At 37.6% G+C, this 27,392-nt stretch overlaps 1 protein-coding gene across 15 annotated transcripts in view; it reads right to left on the reverse strand.

Moving 5' to 3' along the window:
* Positions 1-27,392, reverse strand: part of LDB3 (LIM domain binding 3) — a 123,746-nt gene that overhangs the window by 29,527 nt on the left and 66,827 nt on the right. For 9 of the 15 annotated variants that reach the window (XM_057421503.1, XM_057421506.1, XM_057421501.1 and 6 more), the window contains exons 6-9: positions 20,020-20,189; positions 19,004-19,040; positions 4,427-4,462; positions 2,076-2,282 (exon numbers count right to left, since the gene is read on the reverse strand). In XM_057421503.1, coding sequence (XP_057277486.1) covers positions 2,076-2,282; positions 4,427-4,462; positions 19,004-19,040; positions 20,020-20,189 — 450 coding nt within the window. Of the gene's footprint in view, positions 1-2,075; positions 2,283-4,426; positions 4,463-14,161; positions 15,135-19,003; positions 19,041-20,019; positions 20,190-26,194; positions 26,399-27,392 lie in introns of those variants that run through there. The other 6 variants (XM_057421514.1, XM_057421513.1, XM_057421509.1 and 3 more) reach the window with 4 other exon arrangements.

Consider the following 27,392-nt stretch of genomic DNA (forward strand, 5'->3'; position numbering starts at 1 on the left):
CTGAGTATTTTACAGTTTGATTAGCTGAAATGGAAGCATGGTTGTTATGCCTACCAATTTCAAAGCTGAATGCAACTTGTGACAAAAGCAGAAGTTATTTTCTTCCTTATGAGTTTCATCTTCTATTATATACATAACAAGTGAGCTCCTATAAATACACATCCTGTTCCCAATTCTGCTTTTCAAATCATTACACCAAAAGTTTTGCAACAGTTTTGCAAAAGTTTGCCCATCATGATATGCATCTGAAATTCAGATCAGTTCTTCCACCTTGATGCACCAGCATTATGATGCAAATTCTTCTGCTTAGCTAATACAGTATCAATTGCATAGACTACATAGCAGCATAGCTGTATATTATACATCACAGCTATGGATCACAGGCAAGCCTGTGACCAAGTTTTAATACATTAAAAGGGTGTTGAGTTAGAATTTAGTACTTACATATCTTTGATTTGACAAACAGGAAACAACTGAAACTATACTGCACATTAAAAAGGACCTTAATATATGTCCTAAGAACAAATATAAAGTAGGAGTTCACATATTTTGTGTTTATTTTCACTGAAGTAAAAGGGAATTTGCTACAGATTTCAAAAGAATAAAGACTTCATACCTTGAACAGAAGAAAACAGTAAAGTTACTTAATCATTGTAACCATCTCCAAAATGTTAAGCAAAACACACACTATACAGTACGTGGACATGAACCTGTGTGAAACAGATTTGAACTAGACAAACACATATAGATGAAATAAATGCAACTAATACTGGAATACCTTATAAAATTTAAAGGAAATACAACAGATTTTATCTTGCATGCTGTTTGTGATGGTTCTTTTATTGATCACCTTCCTGTGGGGTATAATATATTCATTAACAGAGCAAGGAATTGCAATAAGTATAAATGAAGTAGTTGTAACCATAAAAATCAGAGTGATCTGGTTATAGAAATTATTTGCAGTTAGTAACTAGTTCTCTACTCAATTTTATAGAAAGACTGAGACTAACTTGACTGGTTTTAGTTTAACCACTATATATTTTAAATAATTTTATTTAGGTGTTCAAAGAAAATAACATAACTTTTTATTCCCTTAGCTTGCCCCCATTTTAGATTTTCAGTCTGGGGTTTTTTTAGCCCTTCACGTGCAGAAGGATTTAGGAACTGATAAATGTAAATGCTATTTTATAAAATAGTTCATTTATTGTAATAGCCTCATTTTTACATATGTTACAGAAGTTTGTGTCTTTTTCTTAATTATTCTGTACACTTTCAATCTTTATAGGTTTTTGTATTTTAAGGAAAGCAAAAGGAAATGGATCTTCTCAAACATCTCCATATTTGTGGTAACAGATAAACATAAAGTGCACAATGTGAGTAAGTTAGGTGGATGAAAACAAACATCTCTCTCCTCAGCTGATTTTCACTCAAGAAAAGGAACACAGATCAGTAGCGGTTAAGTGAATAATAACGGTTAACAATCATAATGAGAAACCACAGCAACAAATGCACTCAAGCGTTTTTAAAAAAATGAGTGCAGATTAACTTCTTCCCTTCAATAAAGTCTTAAATTCTGAGACTTTCTGTGCAAGTAACGATCAAGTGGATTATTAAAGCAGTACCTTGTCTCCTTTATGTAATTCATAAAGTTATTTTGAATACTCCAACAGATCTCTTGTAAAGAATTCAAAATATAGTGAGCAAAAATAAAAATGAATAGGCAAAAATTATTGCTTATTGTGGCATTTGTAGAATAAACTGTGTTTAGAGAAAGACATAGCATGGAAGACCTTTGCGTATGAGTACAGGGATGTCTGTAGAAATACAATAAACTTCATCAGCTGCTATTTCTCTGCAGAAGGTGCTTAATGACTGTTGTCTCTATATGGTAGGTGCAATCTTTAGCAGTGCCACTTAAAGCCCACATGAACTAGAAGTTGACGGAATTTGTAGAACTTCATCATCTGCCTTTTAGGCAATGGACACTTCCATCTGAAGGAGTTAGAGGCTGTTATTACCAAACCACTCCAAAGCTCCAAACCAGGTCAGTTATGCAGTTACACATCACAGTGTACCTTTGATGACTGGATGAAGTAAGAGGGACTTTCTGGCCAGTAGCAGTGAAACTGACCTCCCTCTGGCTTGTACCCGCTCCAAGCCTCACAGACCCCTTGGAGGCCACTGGCTTAGCATTGTCAGTTTTGGCATCCATGGTGCATGATTTAGGAGGATGCCAAATACTTGAGGTCACATACTGTGGCGCATGTGCAGTACCTGTAGGCCTGAGTAACAAAGATTACAAGGGGATTTGTAAATGAAGTATTTCTTAGGTAATAGCAGGTATTTGAGGGAGAGACAGAATTCCAGCCACAGAAGAGACTGGTGATTTAATAGAGAAAGGTTTGTTTGATTATTTTTATTTTTCAGAGATACACATGCTTACTGTCTACCATACCAAATACAGCATCATTTTAGAATGCTAATGTCTGGCTCTTTGAAACAGCAGTTATTTATATGGAGCAAAGCCTTCAGAAAAACAAATAAAAACAAAAGTGCTGAACCTCATAATTGAAAAGTTAAGTCTAGGTTTAATAATGAAGACTCTATTTCTCTGTTTTGTTTCCTGGAAGAAGATTTATATCTTAAATATCCAATATCCTCTTTTTGTATCCCCAAAATTCCTTATTACCATAGGAGATCATCATGACAAAGTCATGATGAATGTTGACAGTTGGGGCCCCCAACATAAGAAGGACATAGGCATGTTGGAGCAAGTCCAGAGGAGGGCTATGGAGATGCTCAGAGGGCTGGAGCACTTCTCTGAAGACAGGCTGAGAAAGTTGGGCTTGTTCAGCCTGGGGAAGAGAAGGCTCCAGGGAGACCTTAGAACAGCTTCCAGTACCTAAAGGGAGCCTAGAAAAAAGCTGGAGAAAGACTTATTACAAGAGCCTGTAGTGACAGGACAAGGAGGAATGGCTTTAAACTGAAGGAGGGGAGGTTTAGATTAGATATTAGGAAGAAGTTCTTCACTCTGAGGGGTGGTGAGGTGCTGGCACAGGTTGCCCCCAGAGAAGTTGAACACTGCCAAAGATGGGGCAGCCACAAGTCCAGGTTGGATGGGGCTTTGAGCAACCTGGTCTAGTGCAAGGTGTCCTGGCCCATGGCAGGGGGGTTGGAACTCGGTGATCTTTAAGGTTCCTTCCAACCCAAACCATTTTATGATGATTCTATGAAAGGCTTTAAGAACCAAAAAGTACCTCGTGTAAAATCTGGAAACCGTATTGGTAGGAATATCAAAATAAAATGCATAGCAGAGCTATGATGATAATTGTGGTGGAGAAAAGCTATGGCATGACAAACCACGCTAGATTAAGACATTGTAGTATGACGTGAACATCAGTCATACATCAGAAATTGTTCCTGATGAAGAAAAAGAAAATAATATTTTAGTTAAGCAGCTGCATAGTCCTGTAGGTGATTTTGCACAAATAAAATTGCTGATGGAATTGAACTAACAACATGTTAGTTGTTTTTCAATTTAATTTATATTCAGGTGTTATGCAGGAATCAAGGGGTTTATTTCATTCTTTCGACATAATTTAAAAATAAAACTAAATTTTCCCTACTGTTCCAAGTGCCAGTTGCCATTGCTTGTCATAAGTAATGTTAACACTTGCACTTGGATTTAACTGTATGCAATCTTTGTTCAAATCTGAGTTGTCTTACAAAAAAACCCAAAATAAAAAGGTGAGAATAAACAAGGCAGGAAAGAGTGCTACAAAATTCTTTCCATGACAAACTAGAAAGAGGCACTTCTTTGCTCCATTAAGCAATTGGTTAGATCACTCAGAAAGTATCTGTGTTTCAGTACTTGTGTGTTTTAGTATATGAACTAATAAAAATAAATACATTTCTATATGTAACTGCAAAATGTGCTGATATTCTTTGGGAGAAAGCAACTTTGAAATGGAAGAACTTACTTAGAGAGATATTATGTTTTGAACCCCATGAGCCACTGAGGATCAATCCAGATATGCAAGAATCTGATATATAAATGTTCTTAATATACCAAAAGGATAATCTTATTTATGTTTTAAAAAACACCTTGAACAATCTAGACAAAGTTTAAAATGGAAATTCTTCTTAAAACTCCATCACAAACTGACAATATTTCAAGAACATTTGATAAAAGCTTCTTATTTTTTTTAGGTTTGTAAGTTCTGAGAAACATGATCCCCACCTGCTCCATCTCACAGAGCTTTTTGTAGGAAAAAAATGCCTAACAAACACACTTAGTTGAAACCTCGATATCCATCATCTGCTCAAACAGTGTACAAACTCCATGTTTTTGAGGTAAGAACATTATTTAGAAAGCAGAGGTAAACTCCAAATAGCAGGTAAGCTAAACACACATATCAAAAGTTACCTGTTTTCTGATGCTGCAGCAACATTTTCCTTGTCTCTGTGAAAGGAGGGGATACAGTATGAATAAAGTAAATGCTATTGCCAGTGGTGGCAAAAAAACCAAACCACCAATAAAAACAAAACCTGGGGAGAAAGAAGATGGGTTGAGGAGAAATGTTTGGTTGCAAAAAGCATCCTAGAGTGGTTGCTCATAAGAAACCTCTTCAGCTCTCCAAGTGAAACCCACCAAGTATGCAAGTTTACTGTATGCTGCTTCTCAGTTGCAAACAACTTTGTTTCAGTATTAAAGTAAAAGGAAGGAAAATTAACAGTTACAAATTAGACATTTTATGTGTGTATGTATATAATTTCAGGCATAGCTGTGACTTTAGTAAGTTCCTCCTTAAAAGAAAATGTCAAGAATATTTCAGCAGAATGTAGTTTGACGCCCACTGCAAGTGGTAAAAATAATCAGATTTGGGCTTATCATTTTGAAGTGATAAGCAGTTAAATGGTTAGCAAAGGCTCATACAAGAGGCATTATATATGTTTGGCATCACTTAAACATTCTCCACCTTACCCAATTAAGTACTAGTTTTCTCAATCTAAGTCAGATTAGAAACAAGTGAAATGATTCCTTCATTGAGGTGAAGAGTAAGTCAGCCCCAGTTTCAGTGATAATTAGGTTCTTGTTCTGTAAACACACATACAAGCTTACAAAAATAACTAACCAGTTTAAGTGCAAACAATTGTGTATCTGTAAGAAGTTAAGACATAGGAGTCTAAGGCTAAAGGATTTTAGTCTTTATGAATGTGAAATCCAGTTTAGTAATTGAGATGGTTTCAATATTTAGCAATTTAGTGGGTGGTTGCATCCTTTCCCATTTAAAAGATTGTGCTGGAATTTCAGGATGTTTAAAGTTGAAATATGTGAAATACGAACATTTGAAACTGGGATCTAGGATCACAAAATACAAAGCAAATGTATCCCTATTTTTCAAAAGGCTTTTCAGAAGGAAGGTTCAGTTGGGTAAATTAGGACATGCATTTATTTATACGGATTTGTTGGGCTCAAATTATTGTCTTACATTAACTTTGGAAAGCTATTCTTAATATTTTCCACATTATTAGTAATATATAACACATTTCTATGTTTATGTATGGACATGTACATATTTAGGTACAGTCACATACTATTGCCTTGGCTTAGCTCCCATAAAGTTATAAAAAAACAGTCTAGTTTTTATCAGCAAAGGTTTGGGCATAGGTGTTCTCTACTAATTTTTAAAACCCCTAACTCAAATGTAACCCCTAAAACATATGACTTAAAGCCAGAGTTTCAATCACAGAAGCAGATTTGTAATAACCCTCAGATGTGGCTGACTAAGAATGTTATTATTGTCAGAATGGAAGAACCTATCCTGAAAGTAAATACGCCAAGAAGATCAATTGGTGCACCACTCTAAAGCAATGAGAAACCAAACACCATCTTTAAGGTAACCAAGCCACGAGTTCACTTGAACACCAGGTACAGGAAAGCCAGGGTGAAACAAAGCAGAGGAGGATGGATTAGAAACTGTGCAGGTGTGAGGAGGAAGTGTTAGTGCACCAAGCGCCATAATCATGCAACAGTGTTAAAACACCGTCACAGCCTGACAAAGAATGAAGCCTTGTTTAATTCCAGCATTACTAAATATGCTATGAGAAATTACAGTCAAGACCAAGAGGCAGGCAATTGAGGGTCAGGCAGAAGCAGTGTTACTATTAATTAGTAACAGCATTACTATTAATCTGATCCAAACATTTCCGCCCCACTAGCTGTGGCTATACTGAAGAATGCAAAAGAAAAGGTCACTTGACTTTGAAGTCAGAATTTCACAAAAAACTTTTCTCTGGGAGTACAAGCATAGGATAACACTGAATGACAATGGCAGGGGGGAGTTGTGGTGGTTAAAAAGAGGGAGAGAAGTATAGTAAACATACTTCCACAGAATAAAGCAAAAGAAAAGCGGAGAGTAAAATGGAAAGCTGGGTTCAAAGGTACACAGTATTTCTTCATGGTTTTGCTTCCACAAACTACTCCTCTTCCCAGTCAACAGGAGTTAATTCCCATTTGGCTAACAGTGAGAAAGGCTCATGATCAGATGAGTCTCTTGTTGGCAACACCTGTATTTTGTGGAACAGACTGCTGAATTTCCAGCCTTTACTATCAAATATTGGGGTTTTTTTTGCTAAAACTAAACGCAGAATTCATCTTACTTTTGAGTAAAATACACCCCTGGGGGAAGGCTCAGTGAAGCTGATACCTTCACAACATGAAAGAATTCGGCTCAAAATACTGTGAGTGGTTTGAATCTCTGGCTACACAGACTGCTTAGAGAACTGACAGTAGTGGATAGCAGCTTTGAGCTACCTGGGAGAGATGCAATGTTTTTATTCATTTAATTTTTGTCTACAGCCCTTTTAGACCCCACCTGGAATGGCTTTTGGTAGAAGGGCCTTAGTCAATGACTTCCAAGAACAGTGCAGCTCCCACAGATCTTATTAAATATTGGACATCTATCTTAAACAAGTTTTATTTATGCAATATACTGTCTTCCCAATTACACAGTATATTATTATTAAATGACAGTATATAATTTAATAATTAAACATTTCCTTCTCATAAAAATATGCTACATGATAGGGTCTTAAAAAGACAGAGTTAATGAAATAACAAAGAATTGTTAAGAGTTTGAGTAACAAAATGTAAAATTTATTTGCAAGCCAGGCTTTTGTGTGTGAGGATCCTAGAGAGAGCCTAAAGAAACTTGGTGGAGCTTGTGCACCTTCCATCTACCCTCTCCTTAGAGGATGACAGACCTAGACTTTCTCTCTCTTGAATAGCTACTCTCTGATCCATTGAAATGCTGAAGACAGACATCACTTAAGCTGTAATGAAGACCTGATGACATAAGGAATATTAGGCATCCCGGGAGATCATATGATCCTTCAACTCTTCTCTTTCAGTACTGAAGCAATAACTGAACACTGTAGTTGACTTGTTCTGCCATATTCTCATGGAGAGAGAATTTCTTTTTCTCAGTGTACAAATGAGGCACTGAAACTTACTAGAATTGCTCATGGTCAAAGAGAAGGTCCATAGCAGGGCAAAGAACTGAAGTAACTCCTGAATCGCAGCCAAGTATTTAAATTATCAGCTCACCCTTTTTACTAAGTGATTATGGATTTTTAAATAAATATTACTGTTTGGTTTATCATTATTTTCTTGTATAGATCATCCAATAGTATTCTATAGAACCTTACCAATACATACTTGCTTTTTTTCAAAGAAGAAATAGTTATTAAGACTTAGAGATTACTAATGCCTCTATCTACTGAAATTTAAAAAATTTTAAAAAATCTGGTTTTCTAGTAGTATATTGTAGATTTGCAGGACTTGTCCTCATTACAACATCTTTCATCCTAACAGGTACTTATATTTATATAAACATGTTTGCCTACAAATAAAATTTCACTTTGAGAAGTAGAAGTCACAAAATACTATAAAAAGAATTCTTACAGGGTGGCTGGGTGTAAAGTTATGTGAAGGCCATTTCATAATTGCCTTCCAAACATTTTTGTCTCAAAGGCACAAGATACTGACACTGTTGGAAGTTGGACACCGAGCTAGATTAACTGCTGTTCTGATCCAGTGAGGCCATTTCTACCTTTCTGTGCTTGCAGCCGAGAATTTTTCCATGGTCAGATGAATATAAAACTATTAAGACTGTTTGTCTTTTGCTTTCCTCCCTCTAAGCTATATTTTTGCTATCTTAACAAAGACACCACAAGACATACAAGGATATCACAGGCAGTTAACTGGAGAGGACAAAAGACAACTATCATGCTGGTTTAGCTAAAACTTTAGCTTGGGATCAGAAAAGAGGGGTAGAAGAGCTAGTCTCTCTTTTTCAGCCACTGTAGTTAAGAATGTGAGCAGCCCACGCCAAAACAATTGCAATATATCCTACTAGTATGCCTCCATCCAAAATAGGAAAATACATTTCTCCCAGAAGGCAGCCTGGTTTGTGCAGACAGTGCCACAGAATAGGAAAAGCATCATCATATATTCAGGGGAAGAAAAAACAACCAGCAGCTTACTTTCTACAAGTAGTATTGAAGTCAATCTAAGCATCTCACTAAAATCAAAGCAAATGCCTCCTCTGGAAGCATTTTAGTGGTATCTACTGGTATGCTGTTTTATTTAACAGTTTAATAATAAACGCATAAATGCACCTGGAAATACAGCAGCATCAGTGTCGGAGAAAGTTTACTTCTCCAAGATTTACACAGTGATGTTTGGTATGCAAGTATATGTTCTCCAATTTATCTTATTGGTAAACCCATCACTTCGATAAGATCAAAGACTGCAAAAGGTGGAGCAATTGAGCTGGGATATGTTTCAGATAATTATTCCCTATCTTGGCATTAAATGTGCAATTTGACTTATCCGAATGATTCCCTCTAACTTTTGATAACCTCACTGTAAAAGAAAAGGTATCTGCCACCAGGCACCTGAATGCAGGATCAGGGCTTTCCATTTGTATTTGTGACCAATATAGACAAAACAATGCACAACGCATGTAGGCACTGTACACAAGGAAGTTATTCCCCTTTCACTGAAGTGTTCTTTCTCATCAGGACTTCACTTCTCTCTAGGGAAGCTGAGAGAAGAACAAGAGCCCATCGACCTCAATTTCAGCTGGTAGTTCTTAGAGCTACTTTTTAATCTGTGCACATCAATAAGAAAATTCATACTTTCTCTACACGGTATTATCCTAAGTTTGAAGCTGCATCTGAAATACAGTAACATGTATTTTCTATTCAGTTCCTGAACCAAGTAAGTGATACGAATTAGAGCAGTTGTCATTCCTTCAGAACATGAACTACATTTCATTTCTGAAATTCTCTTAAGTATGTTCTTACCTTCCCTCTCTCATTTGTTATCATATAACATCCTGGTTCAGCTACAACAAATGGATAGGTGGAAATGAACTATTAGGAAGCTATTAGTATTTAGGGTAATTTTACTGACATTAATGCAATTTAGAAGCAGAGCAAAAGGAAGCTGTGCCAGAGCTATGCTATTTGCCAGTTCCCCAGCTCACCCTAAACAAAGCTCTGTGAGCCCGTCTGATGATCCACAGACCACAGCTGAGTACCTCTGGGTTACACGCGCCTGCTGAAAAGCCTGCTACATGCGAGAACTGCTATTTCCTTGTTAGACTGAAGGCAGTGCAAGGGAGTAGTCAGAAAGAAAGGTGGCATAATACACTGGTATCTTAGTTTGCCATCTACATTAGTGGAAGGATACATATCAGAATCTTAAAGGTTGCACAATACGAATAAAAGTGAAGTTAATTTTTGCCCATGCAAAAGCTCAGTGGCAGACAGAAACATGCAGAAAACTGAGATGGTAAAGACAAAACGTTAAATATAGGTCAGTACCCTCAACCCATCCTCCTCCCCCCTGCCCACCCAATTGAATCTTGAGCTTTAACAAGCTCTGTTAGCTTATGCACTACTTTCTCTATAAACTATTTTGAGAAAACCTTCATGGTATTTGCTGATTTCGTTTGGAGGCCTCACTCTAATTTTAAGAGAGCTCATTCGAGTGGATACACTGTGTCTTATGGTCACCATCTTTGATCAGTTGGTTCTACAGAGAACTGGCTTGAAAACAAGCAATTTATGATCTCAAAATTATTTTTCCTCACAGGACTTCAAGGAGTATTTTGGGGAAGAAAGGCATTGTAGTTGATCAGTTTTCCCTTCTGGTTTCACTCAGAATTCCACAGACACAATTGAGTTGTTTCACTATTACTATGTTTTTCTCACTCTTTGGGTGCTAAAAAGTAAGTGAAGAACAGAATATAGTGAACTGATGTGCTTATTATTATTTACTGCAGCTACGTTCCTTAAGTGAGAAAGCTACCTATAGAAGTCTGCATTATTTCAGGGGCTGCTGTGGAAAAATAAGGTATCTCTTTCAAAAGGATTTTGGAGATCTTATTAGCATATAGATAGGGAGTTTTTGGCAATTGGGCAAGTCAGCAATGCTCATCATTGGAAATTATGGCGAACAGAGGAAGGGGATCAAGGTGCCTCAGCTTATCTTGGTGGTGTCAGATGGCTTTGATAAGCAGCAGTAGAACAACGAATGTTATTGTGCCTGAGAGCAAAGTTTAGTCAATTAAATTTTGTGTATATTTCAGAAAGCTGTTGGTCAAAGGCTGATTGAAGAAACATACCATATCAAAATTCTAGCTTTTTAACTTTGCAAACCAAACTTTGTGCAAGTATTCATCTATTTTCTCATATGTGGAATGACAGCCCTGGTCACTGAACTGTGACACTGCTAAAGAAGCTACAAAATCAACCCAGTCCCTGGGGAACCCAAGTGCACAAGTGAAAAAATGGCATCACTTCTTCTGCCCCTGAAGAAGGCTTCAGGCAGCAAGAGTTGGACTTCCCATAAGCGATAAAGTAGTCCCTAAAATACGTGTTCCTTGATCCTGAAGATACACTCCACACAGTTGTGCATAATGAGAGCAAAACTGAAATGAAGAGAAAGTGACCTCTGCATTTGTTACATAGCAAAAACTCGCCCTCCTTCCCATGCAGGCAGGCGTGACAAGAGGGAAGCAAGGGAAGAAGCCACCACAGAACCTTTCTCCTTTTGTATTTTTATCATGCAAGAAAGGAAGAGAGGTCAAGTTCTTTCCTGAAGTCACACTCTAGCCACATCCCATCAGCACACACTGCATGCACTCAGTATTGTTGTGGCACGCTAAGCACCATCGCTGGTGAGGAGGAGATGATTTGAATAGAATACAAGGCAGCAGTATTCAGTAAACAGGTTAGTTTGTATCAAACACTCTTGTATCACAGCAGAAAATGAGCATTTCCCTGTGTCATAACCAGACAAGCAGATTTACCTGGAAGGTCTTTTGGTTTTGATTTCCTACTGGCATCAGCTTTGCTGTATCTTCATTAAATGCTTATAACACTATGCTTTACTGGCAATATTAGGAAGGGCAGGGGATTAATATCACTATCCACATCCTACATTTTGCTTTAATTTTGTCATGGAGGCTATTTAGAAGACAGTATTGTCACCAACCATTGTCCTCTGCTCAGCAGAACAGTCACGGTTCAAATTATATTCAGCGTGGCAGATACACCTGCCTATCATCAGCGCTATTTCAAAGGATTGCATGACTCATCAAGTCTTCAATCAGGAACCTATTTCAAGCCTCACTGTCATTAACTGAGAATAATTTTCCTAGGCAAAGCAGCAGACTTTTACAAATGGTCAAGAAACACTGCAAGATGGGGCTGGTTAATCAGAAGCAACATAGTGAGATAAGCCTAGACATATTAAGAATAGGGCGTAATGAGGCCACACTTGGCCTTCTGTTGGAATGAAGCCAGTAGTTTCTTAAAGCTGTTCATGATTTCTTATCAGGCCTATGTCTGTTACAGTCTCTAGCAATGAGATGTTGTAGAATGAGAAATCCAGCCCAATTTCTCCACCTTACAGAAAAAGTCTGCCCCCTACTCAGGAGGGAAAAACAAGACCTCTTAATAGTATAAAGAAACATCTATAATGTTCATTTACTGGGCTTGAAGATCACCATCACAACAAAAAGGCAGATTTTTGAGGAGTTAGGGAATTACTAGTCAAAACATGAACAAGAAACTGGATAGAAAAATTTGCCTGACAGTTTAATTAACAAAGCCCATCACTTGGGAGGTTTTTTGAGAGGGACTGGACTAAGCAGTAGAAATATACTGTAGTAAACAACCTTGCCTTAGGGATTGGTAACAGCACCTTCACAAAAGGACTTTATCATTGCAAAAGTTCCTAAAATTACCAAATATTGGAAGATTTTTTTTTTCAATTACTTTTTTCCTTTACATAAATAATTGAAATTTTACAAGCTTGGAGCATGTTTAGATTCTATTTTTTGTGAACTCCAGGAAAAAGGACTATAACTATTTCCCCATCTGATTACATGGTTTATACGCACTCAATTTTTATGATTAAATTCATCTGAAGCAGAGCTAAGGGGGAGGGGTTCCTTAACTACATCTCCATTAATTTCTTATCTGATCAAACTATGCTTTTCTGATTATTAAATACCTTTAAAAATAACATTAAGTGTAAACATTGATATAATCTAGACATTTTCTTTTCCATTATAATACATGCACTAGGACTATTTGAAACAAATAGTGTCTGTATTATGTTCATAAAACATTAAAGATTCACAATTCCTATTTATGTGAAAATACTATTAATACTTATTCAGAAAACCATTTCATCTGATTGAAAATTAGATCTGGAAGATTTTCACTTAGGTACCTTTGATGTTTATGAAAAAAAAATTGAGATGTTAAATTCAATCAGAATTTCCCATATATAAATAAAATTCAACCACTCTGAATCAAAGTTTGATCTTAGCAACATTCAGGAGAAGTTAAAATGTTGCTCTTATTTCATGCAGTTATGCTGATTTTCCACAGGCACTACTAAGATGGTGTGATCAGAATCTGTGTTCCCATAAGGAGAATACAAATGGATGTTGTGCAATAAATGGCATGCTTACAGAACTGCTATGGTAATTATCCAAGAACAGTGAAAAGCATTTTAAAAGGAAATAGCGCTCATTTACTCTTAAATAATAGTCAAAAATTACTATTTTTTAAGTATGATGGCTGGATTTTTTTTTAAACACTCCAATACTTTGTTGGTTCATACAAAATTCCCCTTGAACAGTAGCTTTTTCTTCTTCTGCATAAAGCAGAAAAAAAAAAAAAGGAGTTGGAGTGAACTTTTCTCTTATATGGACTGCTAATATGAATTCCAGATGTTTGGAAGCAGCAAAAAGTGCAAGAGATCTAATCTAATCTCAGGCACTAATCTCTTTGATCAGAACCACTGCTACCAGATAAAGGTACCTAATTTGCAGTTTATAGAAGTTAATGGAAAAATAAAATATTGAGGGCTGTAGGCAGGGCTGCAATGGAGTCAGCCTTTCATTGCACAGAGTTTTATCACCAGAAACTTTTGCTTCAATCAGTGCTGGGGACTCCTAATGCAGGTTGTTGAGGGCTAACATCAAGTGTTTCTGTGGAAACCACAACCAGTTTGAGTTGCATTTTTTGTTTCATTTAGTGGCCAGAGCATAAACTAGAAAGGGGAGCGACACTGCTCTTGGTGTACTTCAGTGAGAAAACAGAAAAACCTGGGGGCCTTCGGTATAGGTTCGCTACATCTTTTCTGACACAGCTTAAAAGCAAAGCGTGGTAACGTTGAAACAAAGAGAACCCGTTCTAAGCACCAGCAATGTCTCTACTGCCTTCACCATGGGCACAAATTAACAATCATTTCCAGAGAATTAGTATTATTCAAATGGAAATGCTAAATGAAATCATCAATAGGTTGTCATCTAACATGTATTAGCTATGCTTTGTTCTCATTCACATCTAATACAATATTTGTTCATTTCTGTTGCTGTTCTTTCAACTGCTCTGATGGGTTTATTCTAATTCAGATAACTCAAAAGTCAGTAATAATTATAGGTAATAGCAGAAAGCTTTTTGATCAGATTTTCTATTGAAAGAGGAAGAACTTTCCCTTCCACAATAATCAGCTGAAACAGTTATTGTTTCAAAACAGAATAAAGTGATCTGCAAAACAGGCACGTAATTATTTCAGTTTTAAAACCTTTTATTTCAGAGAAAGCATGCTGCTATATACAGAAGAAAGAATGTGGGTCAAAGCAAGAGTAATACAGAATGGGCAACATAATCCTTTAAACCTTACATATTCCTTAAAACTTGCAGATGCTTTTACAAACTAGAGTGCACCAGTAGAACTACATATTCTTCTCACTCCTAAATCACCTCTAGTAAAATGTCATTTCCTCACAGGTCCTGAGCAACTACAGCTATCTCTAGCTTTAATATAGTGACAAATTCAGGTTTCCAACAGAAAACTTGTAGCAATGGTTTCAGCATATGTCTTCTACCAGTATAATATTTTGAAGAAATATCACCTTATGTTGCTAATATCTTATTTCACACAGCATCATTCAACTATGCAAACTAAGTATGTTGTACATTTAGCAAGGTCTAGGCCAGGCTCAGCTAGTTTTGCTTTTCATCTTTCTTCCTCATACTTAATTATCTTTACAGCAGTAAAACTCAGTAATCTCTCATTACTCTTCCTCCTAACAAAATACTGTCAATAACTTCCCTCCCATTTTCTTCTAGAATTAAAGTCAAGAGAGTACAACAGGGAAGTTCTCCTGTCTACTGAAGTTACATTTTGTATAGTAAAGGACAAAAGCTAATCTACTCTATAATGAAGAACATGAACCAGGTTGTATCACTATTTTCACTTCTGGTGACAGCGAATGGATACCAGGCTAACAATAGGAATCTACAGAAGACGGACACTCAGGAGAAGAAAGGCCCTAGCAGTATTTCCTCTGTGTGACACTCTTACGCTCTAACTCAGGACAGTGGTTAATTTTCTACTGTAATTCTCTGTCTCATGTATTTGGCTGCTAAAGGTGGGCTTTTAGCTTTTAACATTAAGGATTTGCGCTGACAGGCCGTGATGCCAGTTGCGCAATTTGGCAAAGCGTGGGCTGTTACGTTCCGTTTCAAACCTTTCCCTGTGGCATGAAGAAAGGGAGAGAGAGAAAGAGAGAGAGAGAGAGAGACACACACAGAGAAGAAAGAAGGGAGGGAGAAAGAAAGGGGTTAGGGACCATGGCTACCACTCCCCTGCCTTATAACTAGGGCAATAGCAATTTATTTGGATATTTTTCTTTGGCTTTCAAGTCAAAAGCTGCATGATCCTGTTTGAACCATGCACAAGAGGTTCTGCAGTTGTCCATTTCCCAGAAATAACTTGATGCAACTTCATATTCTTTGACTTGGGCTTGGTAATACAGGGCTGCTTTGGCTAGAAATGCAGTCAAATCCCATTGTTTCCCTGCCAGCAGATTCTCCAAGTTTTTTCCTCCCTCCCCCCAGCTGAGCAGTCAGTGAAAGTTAACTCCATACAAGAGCAAAATGAATGCAGATATTTTCCATTCTGTAATACCTAGGGCAGCCTATATATATATATATATCCTGCTGTCCTTCCTGGAAGGACCACCAGCGACCAGTTCAGCAGTACCTTCCTAAAGCTTTTCTTAGTATAATGCAAGTGAGTACATATGCAAGTCTTCACATTTGCATAAGTATTTCTGGTCATTTGTGTCAAAAAGCAGAATAACACAGGATTTTCAAAGCACAGTCCTGCGAAGCATTGGCCACCTCCTGCCAATACTCCTAGCTACTTCTGCTTGCAAATTGGGGTGCTCGACCAAGTTGCAAGCAGTGTTCAGCACCTCTCAAGATTTTATCTTTGCTAGATGTTCTATAGTTTAAATTCAGGTTTGGTTTTGTTTTTTAATAAAAACAGGAAGAGGAGGCTGTGGGATGCAAGCACAGTCAAGAAGTATATCAAACAGAATGGAAAATAAAATGTCCTGGTTATTTGCAAAATGTCATTGATTCACTGCAAACAAGGTAATTTTCCTCTCATTATTTACACCCAAACCCAAGGCAATTGTGTTAATGCAGCAGAACTTGAGAGTGAAACCAGCCAAACAGAAATGAACAGACTGGGCTGCTTTTACTCCTCAGGCTGAAGAAAGCACAAAACAATACACAGAGTAAACACGAACAAATTCACTGATATTTCTGAATTTTCTGTTCCTAATAACACAGTGTCATGCAAGTAACGCTCCTGAAGGAGTCCTGATGTATGACTTCTCAAGCAATCTTTCATGCTTTTAAGAAATTCAAAGATAGAAAGTATTCCTAGCTGAAATGCTGAAGCTTCATGATGGCATTTTTGTAAGTTACACTGGAGCATATTAGCTACAGCGAGTCTTGAGGAAATTTAAGAATTCCCTTACTGCTTTAAGGACATACCCCTCCAATCATGGAAAAGGTATTCAGAAACATCTGTTTGGCTTGAAATGGATACCATCCTTCCGGAAAATATTCCATGACAATTATCACAACAGCAATGGAAAGTTTTCATAGCAAGTTATAATCTTACATGTGCCTTCAGAATAGCAGTAGCATGAGCAAAGGAGAATCATGCAGTGCACTCATTACTGAAAGGAATATTCTGCCACCTGAAAATTCCCAAGCTTTATAGGTTCTGTTCAGAGCATACGTTGTGAAGTTAGAAGCAGCAATCCAGAAGTGACTATTTGTGTGTAAAACAGTTCCACCAAACCTCAGCTGTATGGTTTTTTTCTTACTTTCCCACACCCCCAATCATTTGTAAGAAACCTGATCACCACTTCATGCAGTTCTTGCTGATTACACTGATGAGCTGACACAGAGAGACAACAGAAAGCACCAGAGAGAGACTGCTCACAGCATGCCCAGAGACAGAATTTCCCACCCTGTGAAATCTCTGGCAGCTTAAGTTTTGGAACATGAAGGATTTTTCCAGAATGCCAGCAAAGCATGGGATTAGTGCATGCTGGATCTCGTAAGACTCAGGTTCCACAGTTCCATGGAAACCTGTTTTTGGGAGCCCAGGAAACCTTCCAGGTGATCCCAAACTGTGGGCATGGAGGAAGGCATGGTTGTACAGGCTGCCTAGAGTAGATACCAAAGAGGAGTTTCTACTCCATTTTGTACTGGAAGAGTGGAGTTAAAGTACAGATTCTATGCATCTGACACAGATCCTTCTGTCCTCTACAGAATCAAAAGTGCCAGGGGCCTTGCAAAAAGATTAAACAGAAGGGGGGTCCAGTATGCCCAAGAGAGCGGTATGTGATAGATGCATGCATAACCAGGACTGTTGCTACGAGATCTGCAGTGGAGGATGTGCAATGTTTGAGGCATGAGGCCACCAAGATGGGAAAGCACCATCAGGTAGGAAGGAGACCCCATTTCATTCCTTTCACCAGAGCTCATGCAATCTGCACTGTGTAACCACCTAGTATATATTCCCTTCTGCTTCTGCTACCAATTAATGCCCTTGAATCTCTTTGGGTAATGCAGCTGTGCCTAGCTATAACCATAACTGTTCTTGTTGAAAAAAGGATAACACAGTAATACCTCAAGACTGCAAAAAATATGTGAAGCACAGTGGATATAGTCATGTACGTTCAGTTACACTGAACAGAACATGCAATTTACACATGTTGATGTGTTACTAGAAAATTATTTTCAACATCTCTGATACCATGTTAAGTTCCAATATCTATTATTTTCCAAAGCCACAGACTACAGCTAGAAAGATTATTTCTTTAAAACAACAGACTACTCCCAGACATATATAGGGTCTGTTAAATTCAGCACAATGTTTCAAATCCTATCATAAGGATTTGGATTTATGCCATTACATCAAACCGGATAATGCACAATATATTTAATCAGAATTAAGCTTGCACATTTGGGAGAAGAAATAAATCCCTTAGGGATATAATACCAAGCCTGATGTTCAGGCACCTTGCCATGAATTTCAGTGAACTGCAACGGAAGGTTTATAGCAAACGCATACTGAAAGTATACTTGTATTTTCACAGGGAAAGATGACAGACATCTTTCTCACCGATTCAACATTTGTAACTTGCACTGAGATCAAAAGCTCAGAACCTTTATAGAAACCACATGGCTGTTAAAAAAAAATATTAGAAAAAGGAATAAGTAGATTGAGTATCAAAACCATCACAAACCCAGCCAGCAGCTCAGAGTAGCTAATGTGATACAGGGATTTGAAGTATGCAAATAGAAAACCAGGCTTGCATGCAGGATGCTCCCATTCAACTGCAGTTTTTAAGCTCAACAAAAAATTCTATAATAAATCTATATCTATTTCCTGGCAATGCAAGGCAACATAAGATGATAAATCTTTAATTCCTTATTGTACCTCTGAATATATCCACTTTTTCAGTGTTCTGGGTAGATCATATGAAACAAATATATCTACCCACTAGCAAAAGCAGTCCTGTGCTTCCATAGCCTACAAATTTGTTTGTATTTATCCCAAGCAAGACATAAGCAAGTGATTATGGATACGGATGGAAACAATTCATTTACAGTATCTTTTCAGGAGAATAAAATGTCGCTCACAGGGTCATCCAAATAAATTGCTCACAAATTTCAGTGCTATCACATTATATATTGTCATTCAGTTACACAATCAAGTAGTTACACAAGGCTTGGTCTTAGGAACTACTGCATTCACAGACCCAGTAAAATACACAAAAGTTGCATGTGCAGAGAGTGTTCAGGTTTGGACACACACTTTAGGAGTTTTGCATTGTCTTTCCTAGAAACGTGCTAATTTGTTATCCTTTTCATTCAAAGGCCTCTCAGTAATAGCACTTTTAGTGATTTAAGTAAATGCATTAGAATATCTGAAGACAAAAATATAATAATGCACGTTCATATTAATGCTGGTTTAAAACATTTTTGGTTATCAGTAAGTAGAAAACCTTATTTTTCACAAGGAGTTGCCTACCTTGACCTCCTCAGGGCTTCTTCATCTGGATCTTGCACTGCAGGCAAAAAAAAATATTTCAGTTGAAAAAGAAAGGAAAGAAAGAAGGAAAGAATTTGCTTTCTGATGAAATCTTAAAGTTCTTTAGAAGCATATCTACAGGTACATTCATGCTGACTTCACAGCATCAGATTTTGTAAGAACAGCATGAAGAGGAGCAAGCCCCTAGAGCTGGGAAAGACATTAGTAGGAAGGTAGCTGTTGCAAATACTTCCTCATTCATTTATTAGCAATGTTTCACAGCTGTAGACAATGATCCTACAGAGAGGGCCACCTGTTCTGCAGGAAAGCATGAGAAGAAGCAGCAGATTTCATTTAATGAGAAGATACTAAGTATTTCCCCCTGGTGTGAGAAAAGTCCCTGAACTTCCTTCTGTCTAGATCAGAAACAAGCTCTGAGGTTAGTACCAAGCAGTCAGAGAAACACTTCCATAGGCACAAGCAACAAAGTTCAAGCTCCCAGGACATTCACAGCAGTTCTGTGTTCAGATAACAGGGCTGATATAGCTGTAGGTTCACCACAAGTAATGATCTGTGATTTTTTTTTTTGACCTCTGGGTGTCACTTCTATAAGACTGTGACAAGAGACATAAGTTACTCATCTTTTTCTCTAATGAATGGACACAGCTTTGTATGTCTAGGCTGCTGGAAAATGAAAGATTATGCTGCAGAGGTAAGATTTGTAGCTAAGAAGAACTATGGGGCCCCAGATGCTCTATCACTGTAGAGTCTGTTATACTTCCATGGTGAGACCCATGGCACATCAAAGAATTTTCTTCGTAATGCATGAGATGGAACATTTTGATTTCACGGTTCCCTCCAGTTACACCCAGGGTTCTCTGATCTTAGCCCTCATTGACAATGACTACACACTGGATGTGAGTCTTCCTTGACTATCAGTTGCTAATACTGGCCTAAGAAAATAAAAACATCAGTCTAAAATCGGGGTGAGGGGGATGTTTTGTTATTCCACTTACTGTACTCAGTTCCAGTCATCTGGGCAAGGATGCGAAAAGACTTGGACTGCAGATTGGCAGAACGGCGACTCCAGTCTTCGCTTTCATCTTCAGGCTTGTTCTGAGTTTTAAGCACAGCCTGATACACTGGAGAGGCACTGTCTACGTGAGGATCTTTAAGAGGAAGGGTACTGCAATTCAGAAAGTGAAACGTTGTGAAATAGCACATGGTAGCTGTCTTCCCAACCTCCCTCTGGTCTTAGCTCCTCATCCAGCATAACAGCAATCTAAAACATGGCTTTGAAAATACCATTTTTCAAAAACACCCCACATAGATTAATTTTATGTGAATGAAGAATATTATGCCTCATTCTGTCTTGGAAATAGCCTGTTATCATTCAAATCTGCATATTCAAACCAGTGTGAAAATGCTTGGAAATGTCTGTTCATGATTCCTCAGCCAATGCAGCCACCAATTTACAGCGGTTAAAATAACGGGTGGTGGCAAATGAGAGTATGCCAGGCAAAACCATTTATTCCTCTGACCATTCTTGTCCCGTATTGTTTCTTATAAAAACAGCTTCATGTTGGTACTGTTTTATGTTATGTCTCATTATAGTTTGGGGCCAGTGTCTTTTAAGGATGCAATTAGAAATACAAACCATATCTCATTATAAAAATAATGCGATAGGCTTTTATAAATTTTTCTAGAGATTATTATTCTTTCCAAACTCTGAGTGAAACTTCCAGCTGCCATAACTCTGGATTCACTGTCTACTAAACATGTGACGCATAAGAAGTCTATACTTGTACTCCACTTGCATACATATTTTGTATCCGAAATCTTTAACAGCAGAATGTACCTCAGAGCCTTATGACATCTCTGCAGTATGAACTTGCAAAGTGATACATCCAGGAAGAAAATCCCAATTTTGCACACCTAAAGTCAAAGCTACCAACCTCTGTAGCACAAGTGTCGCAACGTCTCTTTGATTCATGATGCAAGCTAGAAACAGACTTAGTAACTTAATAGCCTTTATTTTTTTCCCCTGTAAAAATAAGTTCTGCATAGTATACAATTAAAATTAACAGAGCTGCAGAAATACACGCTGAGGGGATGATGTTTGCTTGGCATAACCTGGCTCCACGATTTCTGTAAATACAAGATCTATTTTTCAAGCATGTGATTTATTGTACCAGCTTTAATATGCTATTCCATACAGAGCTTTGCAAGCAGCATGCTCAACTTCATCAAAACTGTGAAATGGCTTAAAAGTTAAGGGCCATTTGTTCCAGCTAAGTCACTGCCATAAAATTCCAGGAGCAGTTACCTGCTATAAAAGTTGCTTTCTTGTTAACTCAAAGTTAGTGTTCTCTAAGTTACCACTGTACAGAGAAAATCTACGGAGAAGTTGGGTTTGAAAGCCTGAGAGGAATCATGAAAAAGCCAAGAAGCATGTCTGATGTCCTACATACAGCAATTACTTTCATAAAAAACTATTACCAGGTCGTGCTGTAAATATCAGTATTTCCAGCTGACACACTCCTCTTCTTCAGCACTGGGTAATACATGCTCTTTTAATGGATTTGCACCTAACAATAGTGCAGGATGTGTTCTTTGAGTTAGACTGGAAGGGGCTCTGGGACATGATGTGTGCTTATATGCATATGCTACGGGATTTTTTTTCTTAGAGGAATATTTATATTCCTCATAACCCCTGGGTAGATGCAAACTTCTCACTTCCTCGAGGATCCACCAGGGTACAAAACCCAGTTATTTTTCTTTTATATGTTTCACCACAATCACCTATGTGATGGAGCATAGCTTAAAAAAAGCCTGACCCTTCACTTTAAACTCTGCCACAGAAAATAAAAGTAACATAAAGAAGTCCCTCAGCATGGAGGCACTTCAGGCCTATGTCTTGGTACTGGCTAAAAGCAGACAGGACCTTGCCCTGTAATACTGTCATAGGCAACTGACTGCCTGACTTTGCCCAACAGTTTGAATCCCCAGACTTACTTTTTAACCCCACTGCAATTTAAAAAGCTGCTGTGATACCAAATTTCACAGCTGCAGACTGTTGTAGGGTGGATAATAAACCACTAGATAGATAGCACTGCCGATTTTTCAACCATAGACTACTGTGGCGACAGCAGTGTGCAAGTCATGGACAGTTCAAAGTCCTGTGTTTAAACCCTCTAGCTGAAATGCTTTGTTCTTCTATTATGACATATTATCTTCTATAATATACAAAAAAGCAGTGTAAAAGTGTATGCATAGATAACATCATTAGCTCAAAGGTAGTTAAAAAATGCTAAAGGCTGGACCACAGATTTCACAGTAGCAATGTGTGGCATTAATATGACATTAATATCCTTATGGTAGATGATTAAGGCAGGAAATGGAGCTTGGTGAATTAACCTTCCCTAGCAGAGTGAAACATCCTCATATAAATTGAACTAAATACATTGGAATATTTCCAACTCTGTCTTTAATGCAACAGGCCTTTTTCATTTTTTAAAATTATAATTATATTGTAGATGAGTAACTAGGACATATAAGCCACTCAGCATGGAAGTGTAAAATAGAGCGCATTGTTGATTACGATCATTTAATAAACCTAAATGTGACAGTTCATTTTTACAGACAGCATAGAGATGCACATAACCATGTTAATACCTCTGTTATACCTCTTCTTAATTTAATTTTTTTTCCATCTGGGTGTGTATGTGCAGAAATACCATGCATCTTTAAGCATATTACTTTAAATTGAAGTTATTGAAAAAAAAATTCTTCCCAAATGGGTTACAGCTTTTGAGGACTTTCCTTATTATAAGCTATTTTAGTAGGTTTCAGTAGAAAAATGTCCCCTTTTTTCACATCATCATACAAGTCACACACTAATAACATTAAAACAAGCTTTAAAGATAGTCAAACCTCTTTGAATAAGTAGCAATGTGATTTTTTTCCTTGCAATTCATTATAAACTAAGGCTTACCAAGAGAACCAATCCCTGGAGTCATTGTTCAGATTTAAGTACATAAGTAGAAATTTAGGAACACTGTAGTGTTCTACCCCTAGTGTAGACATTTGATAAAATATTGTGACTTCAGATTCCAGTCTAAATTAAATTAACCCAACAAACAAACAGTTCATTTAGACTGGTAAACTATCTGAGTAAGTTGACTTATTGTAGAGGATACATGAGATTTTAATTTCCGCAATCACATTATTGATCCTACTACTAGAACTGTTAGATCTTAATCCTGACAAAGTTATTGGATTTATGCATACTTATATGACTTGTGAATTTGGCTAAAACTGCATAACGGAATTTAGAAGAGGTTTGACAGAAATGTACTTGAAATGTACTGACCACATAGTTATACTGCAACTCTTGGCTCTTGGTATAGCAAAATCAATTAAAACAAAGCACCATAGAGTAGAAAAGATATAAAGTCAGGGCATTCTATTTTTTCTACTTTTAAGTTCCAGCATGAGGTCTGAATAACTGCAGTAGAAATAATTTATATGCTTTCCTTTGTGTTTTCAATTTCCATGGGGTTTATTTTCTAAGCGACATGAACCTGATTCTGATCTCACTGACTTAAATTGAAACATCACCAATTTCAAATGGTCAAGCTAGAAAATGAATTCTTATCCTAAGCCTGTCTCTTCATCACTGATAAAAGTAGTAAGCAGCATTTCCAGCTATTGTCTGCCACAAAGAACAGAAGCCCTCTAGATCTGCAGTCTGAATATGCTTACCGTCACCCTGTGGCTTCAGGGCTTATCTCTTACGTAAAACAAAAAGGCCAAAGAAGAGCAATTAAGTGCTGAGACCAAATGATAGGCAGAGAATCGAGACAAACTGAAGCAGTACACAATCGTCTACTTTTATGTGACAGTCTTCTCAGACAAATATGTCTGCATAAGCATAATCAATCAGACTCTATCAGCTAAGCAAACTAAAGAACATCCTTGGTTTCCACAGCAAATTAAAGTTCAGAGTATCACAAAGGTCAAAGCAACACCTTAAGGAAATGAGTTACAGGTTTAATTAAAAGCTTATCAGTCAATGGGTAGGCCATTATATCAGCACAGACCTTGTCTTTATATCTAGACCAAAAATGCTGTGTTAATTGTTATAAAATAATCTACAGAGAAAATTGTTTAGTCACCGTTACCAGTTTAAAAACCAGAAGTTACAAACCATGCTGTAGCTCACAGCACTGTAGATTTAGAAATTCCCCTGCACCTGACTGTGTATAAAAATAGGAACATTAGTTTATTCTGGGGCCAGGTGAATGTCAGGCTTAGGAGTCGCATTCCAAAATGAAGGACAAGCTTAAACAGTAGTTTATGTACTGGATCTTGAAGAAAAACTTTTTTGCAGCATTACAGGGGAGAACATAGTCATGGAGTTAGTTGTCTGCAAAGACTAGTGTTCCTCTGGAACTGCCTGATACAAAAGGATTAATGGAGATAATCGCTTCATTTCAAAACCAGCCATGCAATAGGTGGATTCCATGTTCAAAATGAGGATAAGCAGTTAGAACAGAGCTTTTGCTAGTGGCACTCAACACAGCTCTTGCTGTGACTGGTGCAATGACTCAACAGTCCATGAAATCCTATTTTTTATTTGTTATCTATGTATCCATTCATTTAACTCTTTTCAAGATATCTGTATATACCAATATAATTTTTTACCACATTATGATTTATGATTCAAGCCTCTCTAGTTTTTCAGATTCTTTACTTCATAATTTTGCATGTTAAAACAAATCCCTGCCCCTCAGAAGTGTGCTGGTCTTCCAGTTCTAGTTGCACTCATTGGCCTTTTCTCAGTCTATCTGTGATTTTCTAGAAAGGGCATTTTCTACTCCCCATAGCACAGGGTGTTTTGATCTCTTCCACTGGTGGGAAAAGATTATAACATTTTCCAGTCCAGCAGAGCCACTCCCGTGATTGGAAATGCATTTCAGAGATTCTTTTAATGTGCTGTTTAGAAAATGAAAAGGATCCACATGCTCAGTAGTGCAACTTTATAATCATCTAGCCATTTAAATAGGTAAAACTTTTAAACATTGCTATTCCCATTACAATGTTACAGCATTTAGTAGAAAATGACAATATATCACAAAATGTCTCTCATAATCCATGCCTATGAAAGACACGAACCCTTATAAAGAACACTGATAGAATGAACTTTTTTCACTGTACTTTGCTAATTGGAATGAGTCTACATACCCCTGTGGAGATTCACCAAGTCACGGTCAAAACCAGCTAAAGGTATCGTTTGGAAACCATCATTAGGGAGAGTTGCAATGAACAGAATGACGGTGCAAAAAAAAAATCAGTGGGGGGAAAAAAGGATTTAAAAAAAAAGAAATAAATGGGCTGTGAAAGAGAGAACAAGCAAATACATAAAAGTATCCACCTGTTTAACAGGCCTGCAGCTAACTTACCCAAAAGAAACTATGTCAAAGTGTGTTGCTATACCTGTATTTTGTCACATGAAAAGAAGGAAAGTTCTCTTCAGGGTAGAAAGATACCGAGTAGGAGAGAAACCTGACTACATTCATCGCATATGTAATTTCAGTTTAGTCATTACAACTGAGGATAAGATGATCAGCTAAGATTACCAGAAACATGCATTAGAAAAGCAGGATTAAAGATCAATGGATTTTGCCATAGTCCAAAGCATATGTGTGAGACACATGCACACTATGTGAACTAGGGCTAGGAATAATACAACGTAACACTCTATTCTGAAGAACAGAAGAGTAGCCAGTACTAAATAAATATTTTGCATTCTTTGTGGATCAATAAAAATTCCATTCCCTTTTTCTGTTGAGTTGTGCATATAATGTAGTTCCTATTACACAGCACAGTCATCATAAATGAAAATTCATCCGATGTCCTTTATAGAGCACTAGATATATTTTTGTGGAGTTTACCAGTTCTAGAAAGAATACCAAAAGAGAAATGCTACATTTTCCAACTATCCATCCTTTTAACTTCACAATGATTAAGCGCCCTCAAACACTGTCTAGGCATGATTTGGATTTTTTACATGTAAGATACTCCAAAAGAAAAAAAAAGGTCCAGGAAGAGCTGCTGTGTCATGTGTGCAGGGACTGTTAGACGCATCATGCAGAAAAAACACCATTACACACAAGGAAATAACCTTACCCAGCAAATTCTCCACCCTGGGCTTGTGCCTGGCCTGCAATGGCATCCATGATAGCATCTTGGGAATACATGCTGATCGGGGTGTTATACTGGGCGTGAATTATAGTAGCCTTCCCGCCTAGGCCTTTCACCTCAATGGGTTTGTGTGTAGACAGGGCAGAGTCCTTCAGGACATTGGGGTTGAACCGCTCCGTGAACTCCGTGCTGGGTTATGCAAGAGTGAGGGTCGACAGGGAAGGGAGGGGAAGAAAGGAGAAAGGTGTGACAGTTAAGTGAGAGAAAAAAGCACCAAGAGAGGAGTGTGCATGGCTGTTCATGGCGTCTCACCACAAAAGCTTCTGATCAGAGGGTAAGAGACAACATTAAAGTAACAGATAAAAACCGTCTGTGGTAGTGGGTGACATTTTTGTGTTGGCTCAAGTATAAAGAGCCAAAAAGGTGAAATAGTTGTCACTGTATAAAGGCTCATGACAAATCCTTAAGTATTTATGTGATGCTTACATATATTAAAATTCTATTCTTACATGCATACATACACGTAAGGGTATATAAACATACACACACATATAATCATGCTCATACATACTGCAGAGAATTTCCAGTTTATTCATCCATTCATTCATTCATTCATTCATTCATTCATTCATTCATTCATTCATTCAGAAGGGTCTTACAAAGTGCTACAGAATGCAACGGGGTGAACAGATGACAGGTCATCTATAATTTAGAAGGTTCTGATACTTTCTGTCTGGATTATTAATCATAGTGAAATATAGTACCTGTGCCTTTTAATCTTCAAAGCTTTCCTAACAAAGCCTAAATTAATCTTCCCAAAATGTCAGTACAACCAGCCGTTAAGTGTTGCCAGAGCATGATAAATGCTCAGCCTCAGATCAAAATATCCTACATTGCAATCAACAGAACTGCAGCTGGAAGAGTAGCTCCAGCTCCAGTAGCTCCAGTGGCTCCATTTATAAGGAAGGACACTTATTTGAGAAAATGAGCCATAAGCAAGTTAATCAAAGCTTCCATTGCAACAGAATGAGTCACACTTCACCTAAAGAGCCCCTGGCTTCCTTGCAGTGCCTACCTGTACATGCTCTAGCCTGAGAGTTAGGACTGACTATTGCCTGAAGTCTCAATGAGCAAGCTAAACCTCAGCTGTCAGTCACTGGAGTAGATGCTCTTCCCCAGCCTA

The sequence above is a fragment of the Pezoporus wallicus genome, unplaced genomic scaffold (genome assembly GCF_028554395.1).
Source record: "Pezoporus wallicus isolate ANWC-B61680 ecotype Strahan unplaced genomic scaffold, APGP_CSIRO_Pwel_v1 contig_4816, whole genome shotgun sequence".
NCBI classification, from domain to species: Eukaryota; Metazoa; Chordata; class Aves; order Psittaciformes; family Psittacidae; genus Pezoporus; species Pezoporus wallicus.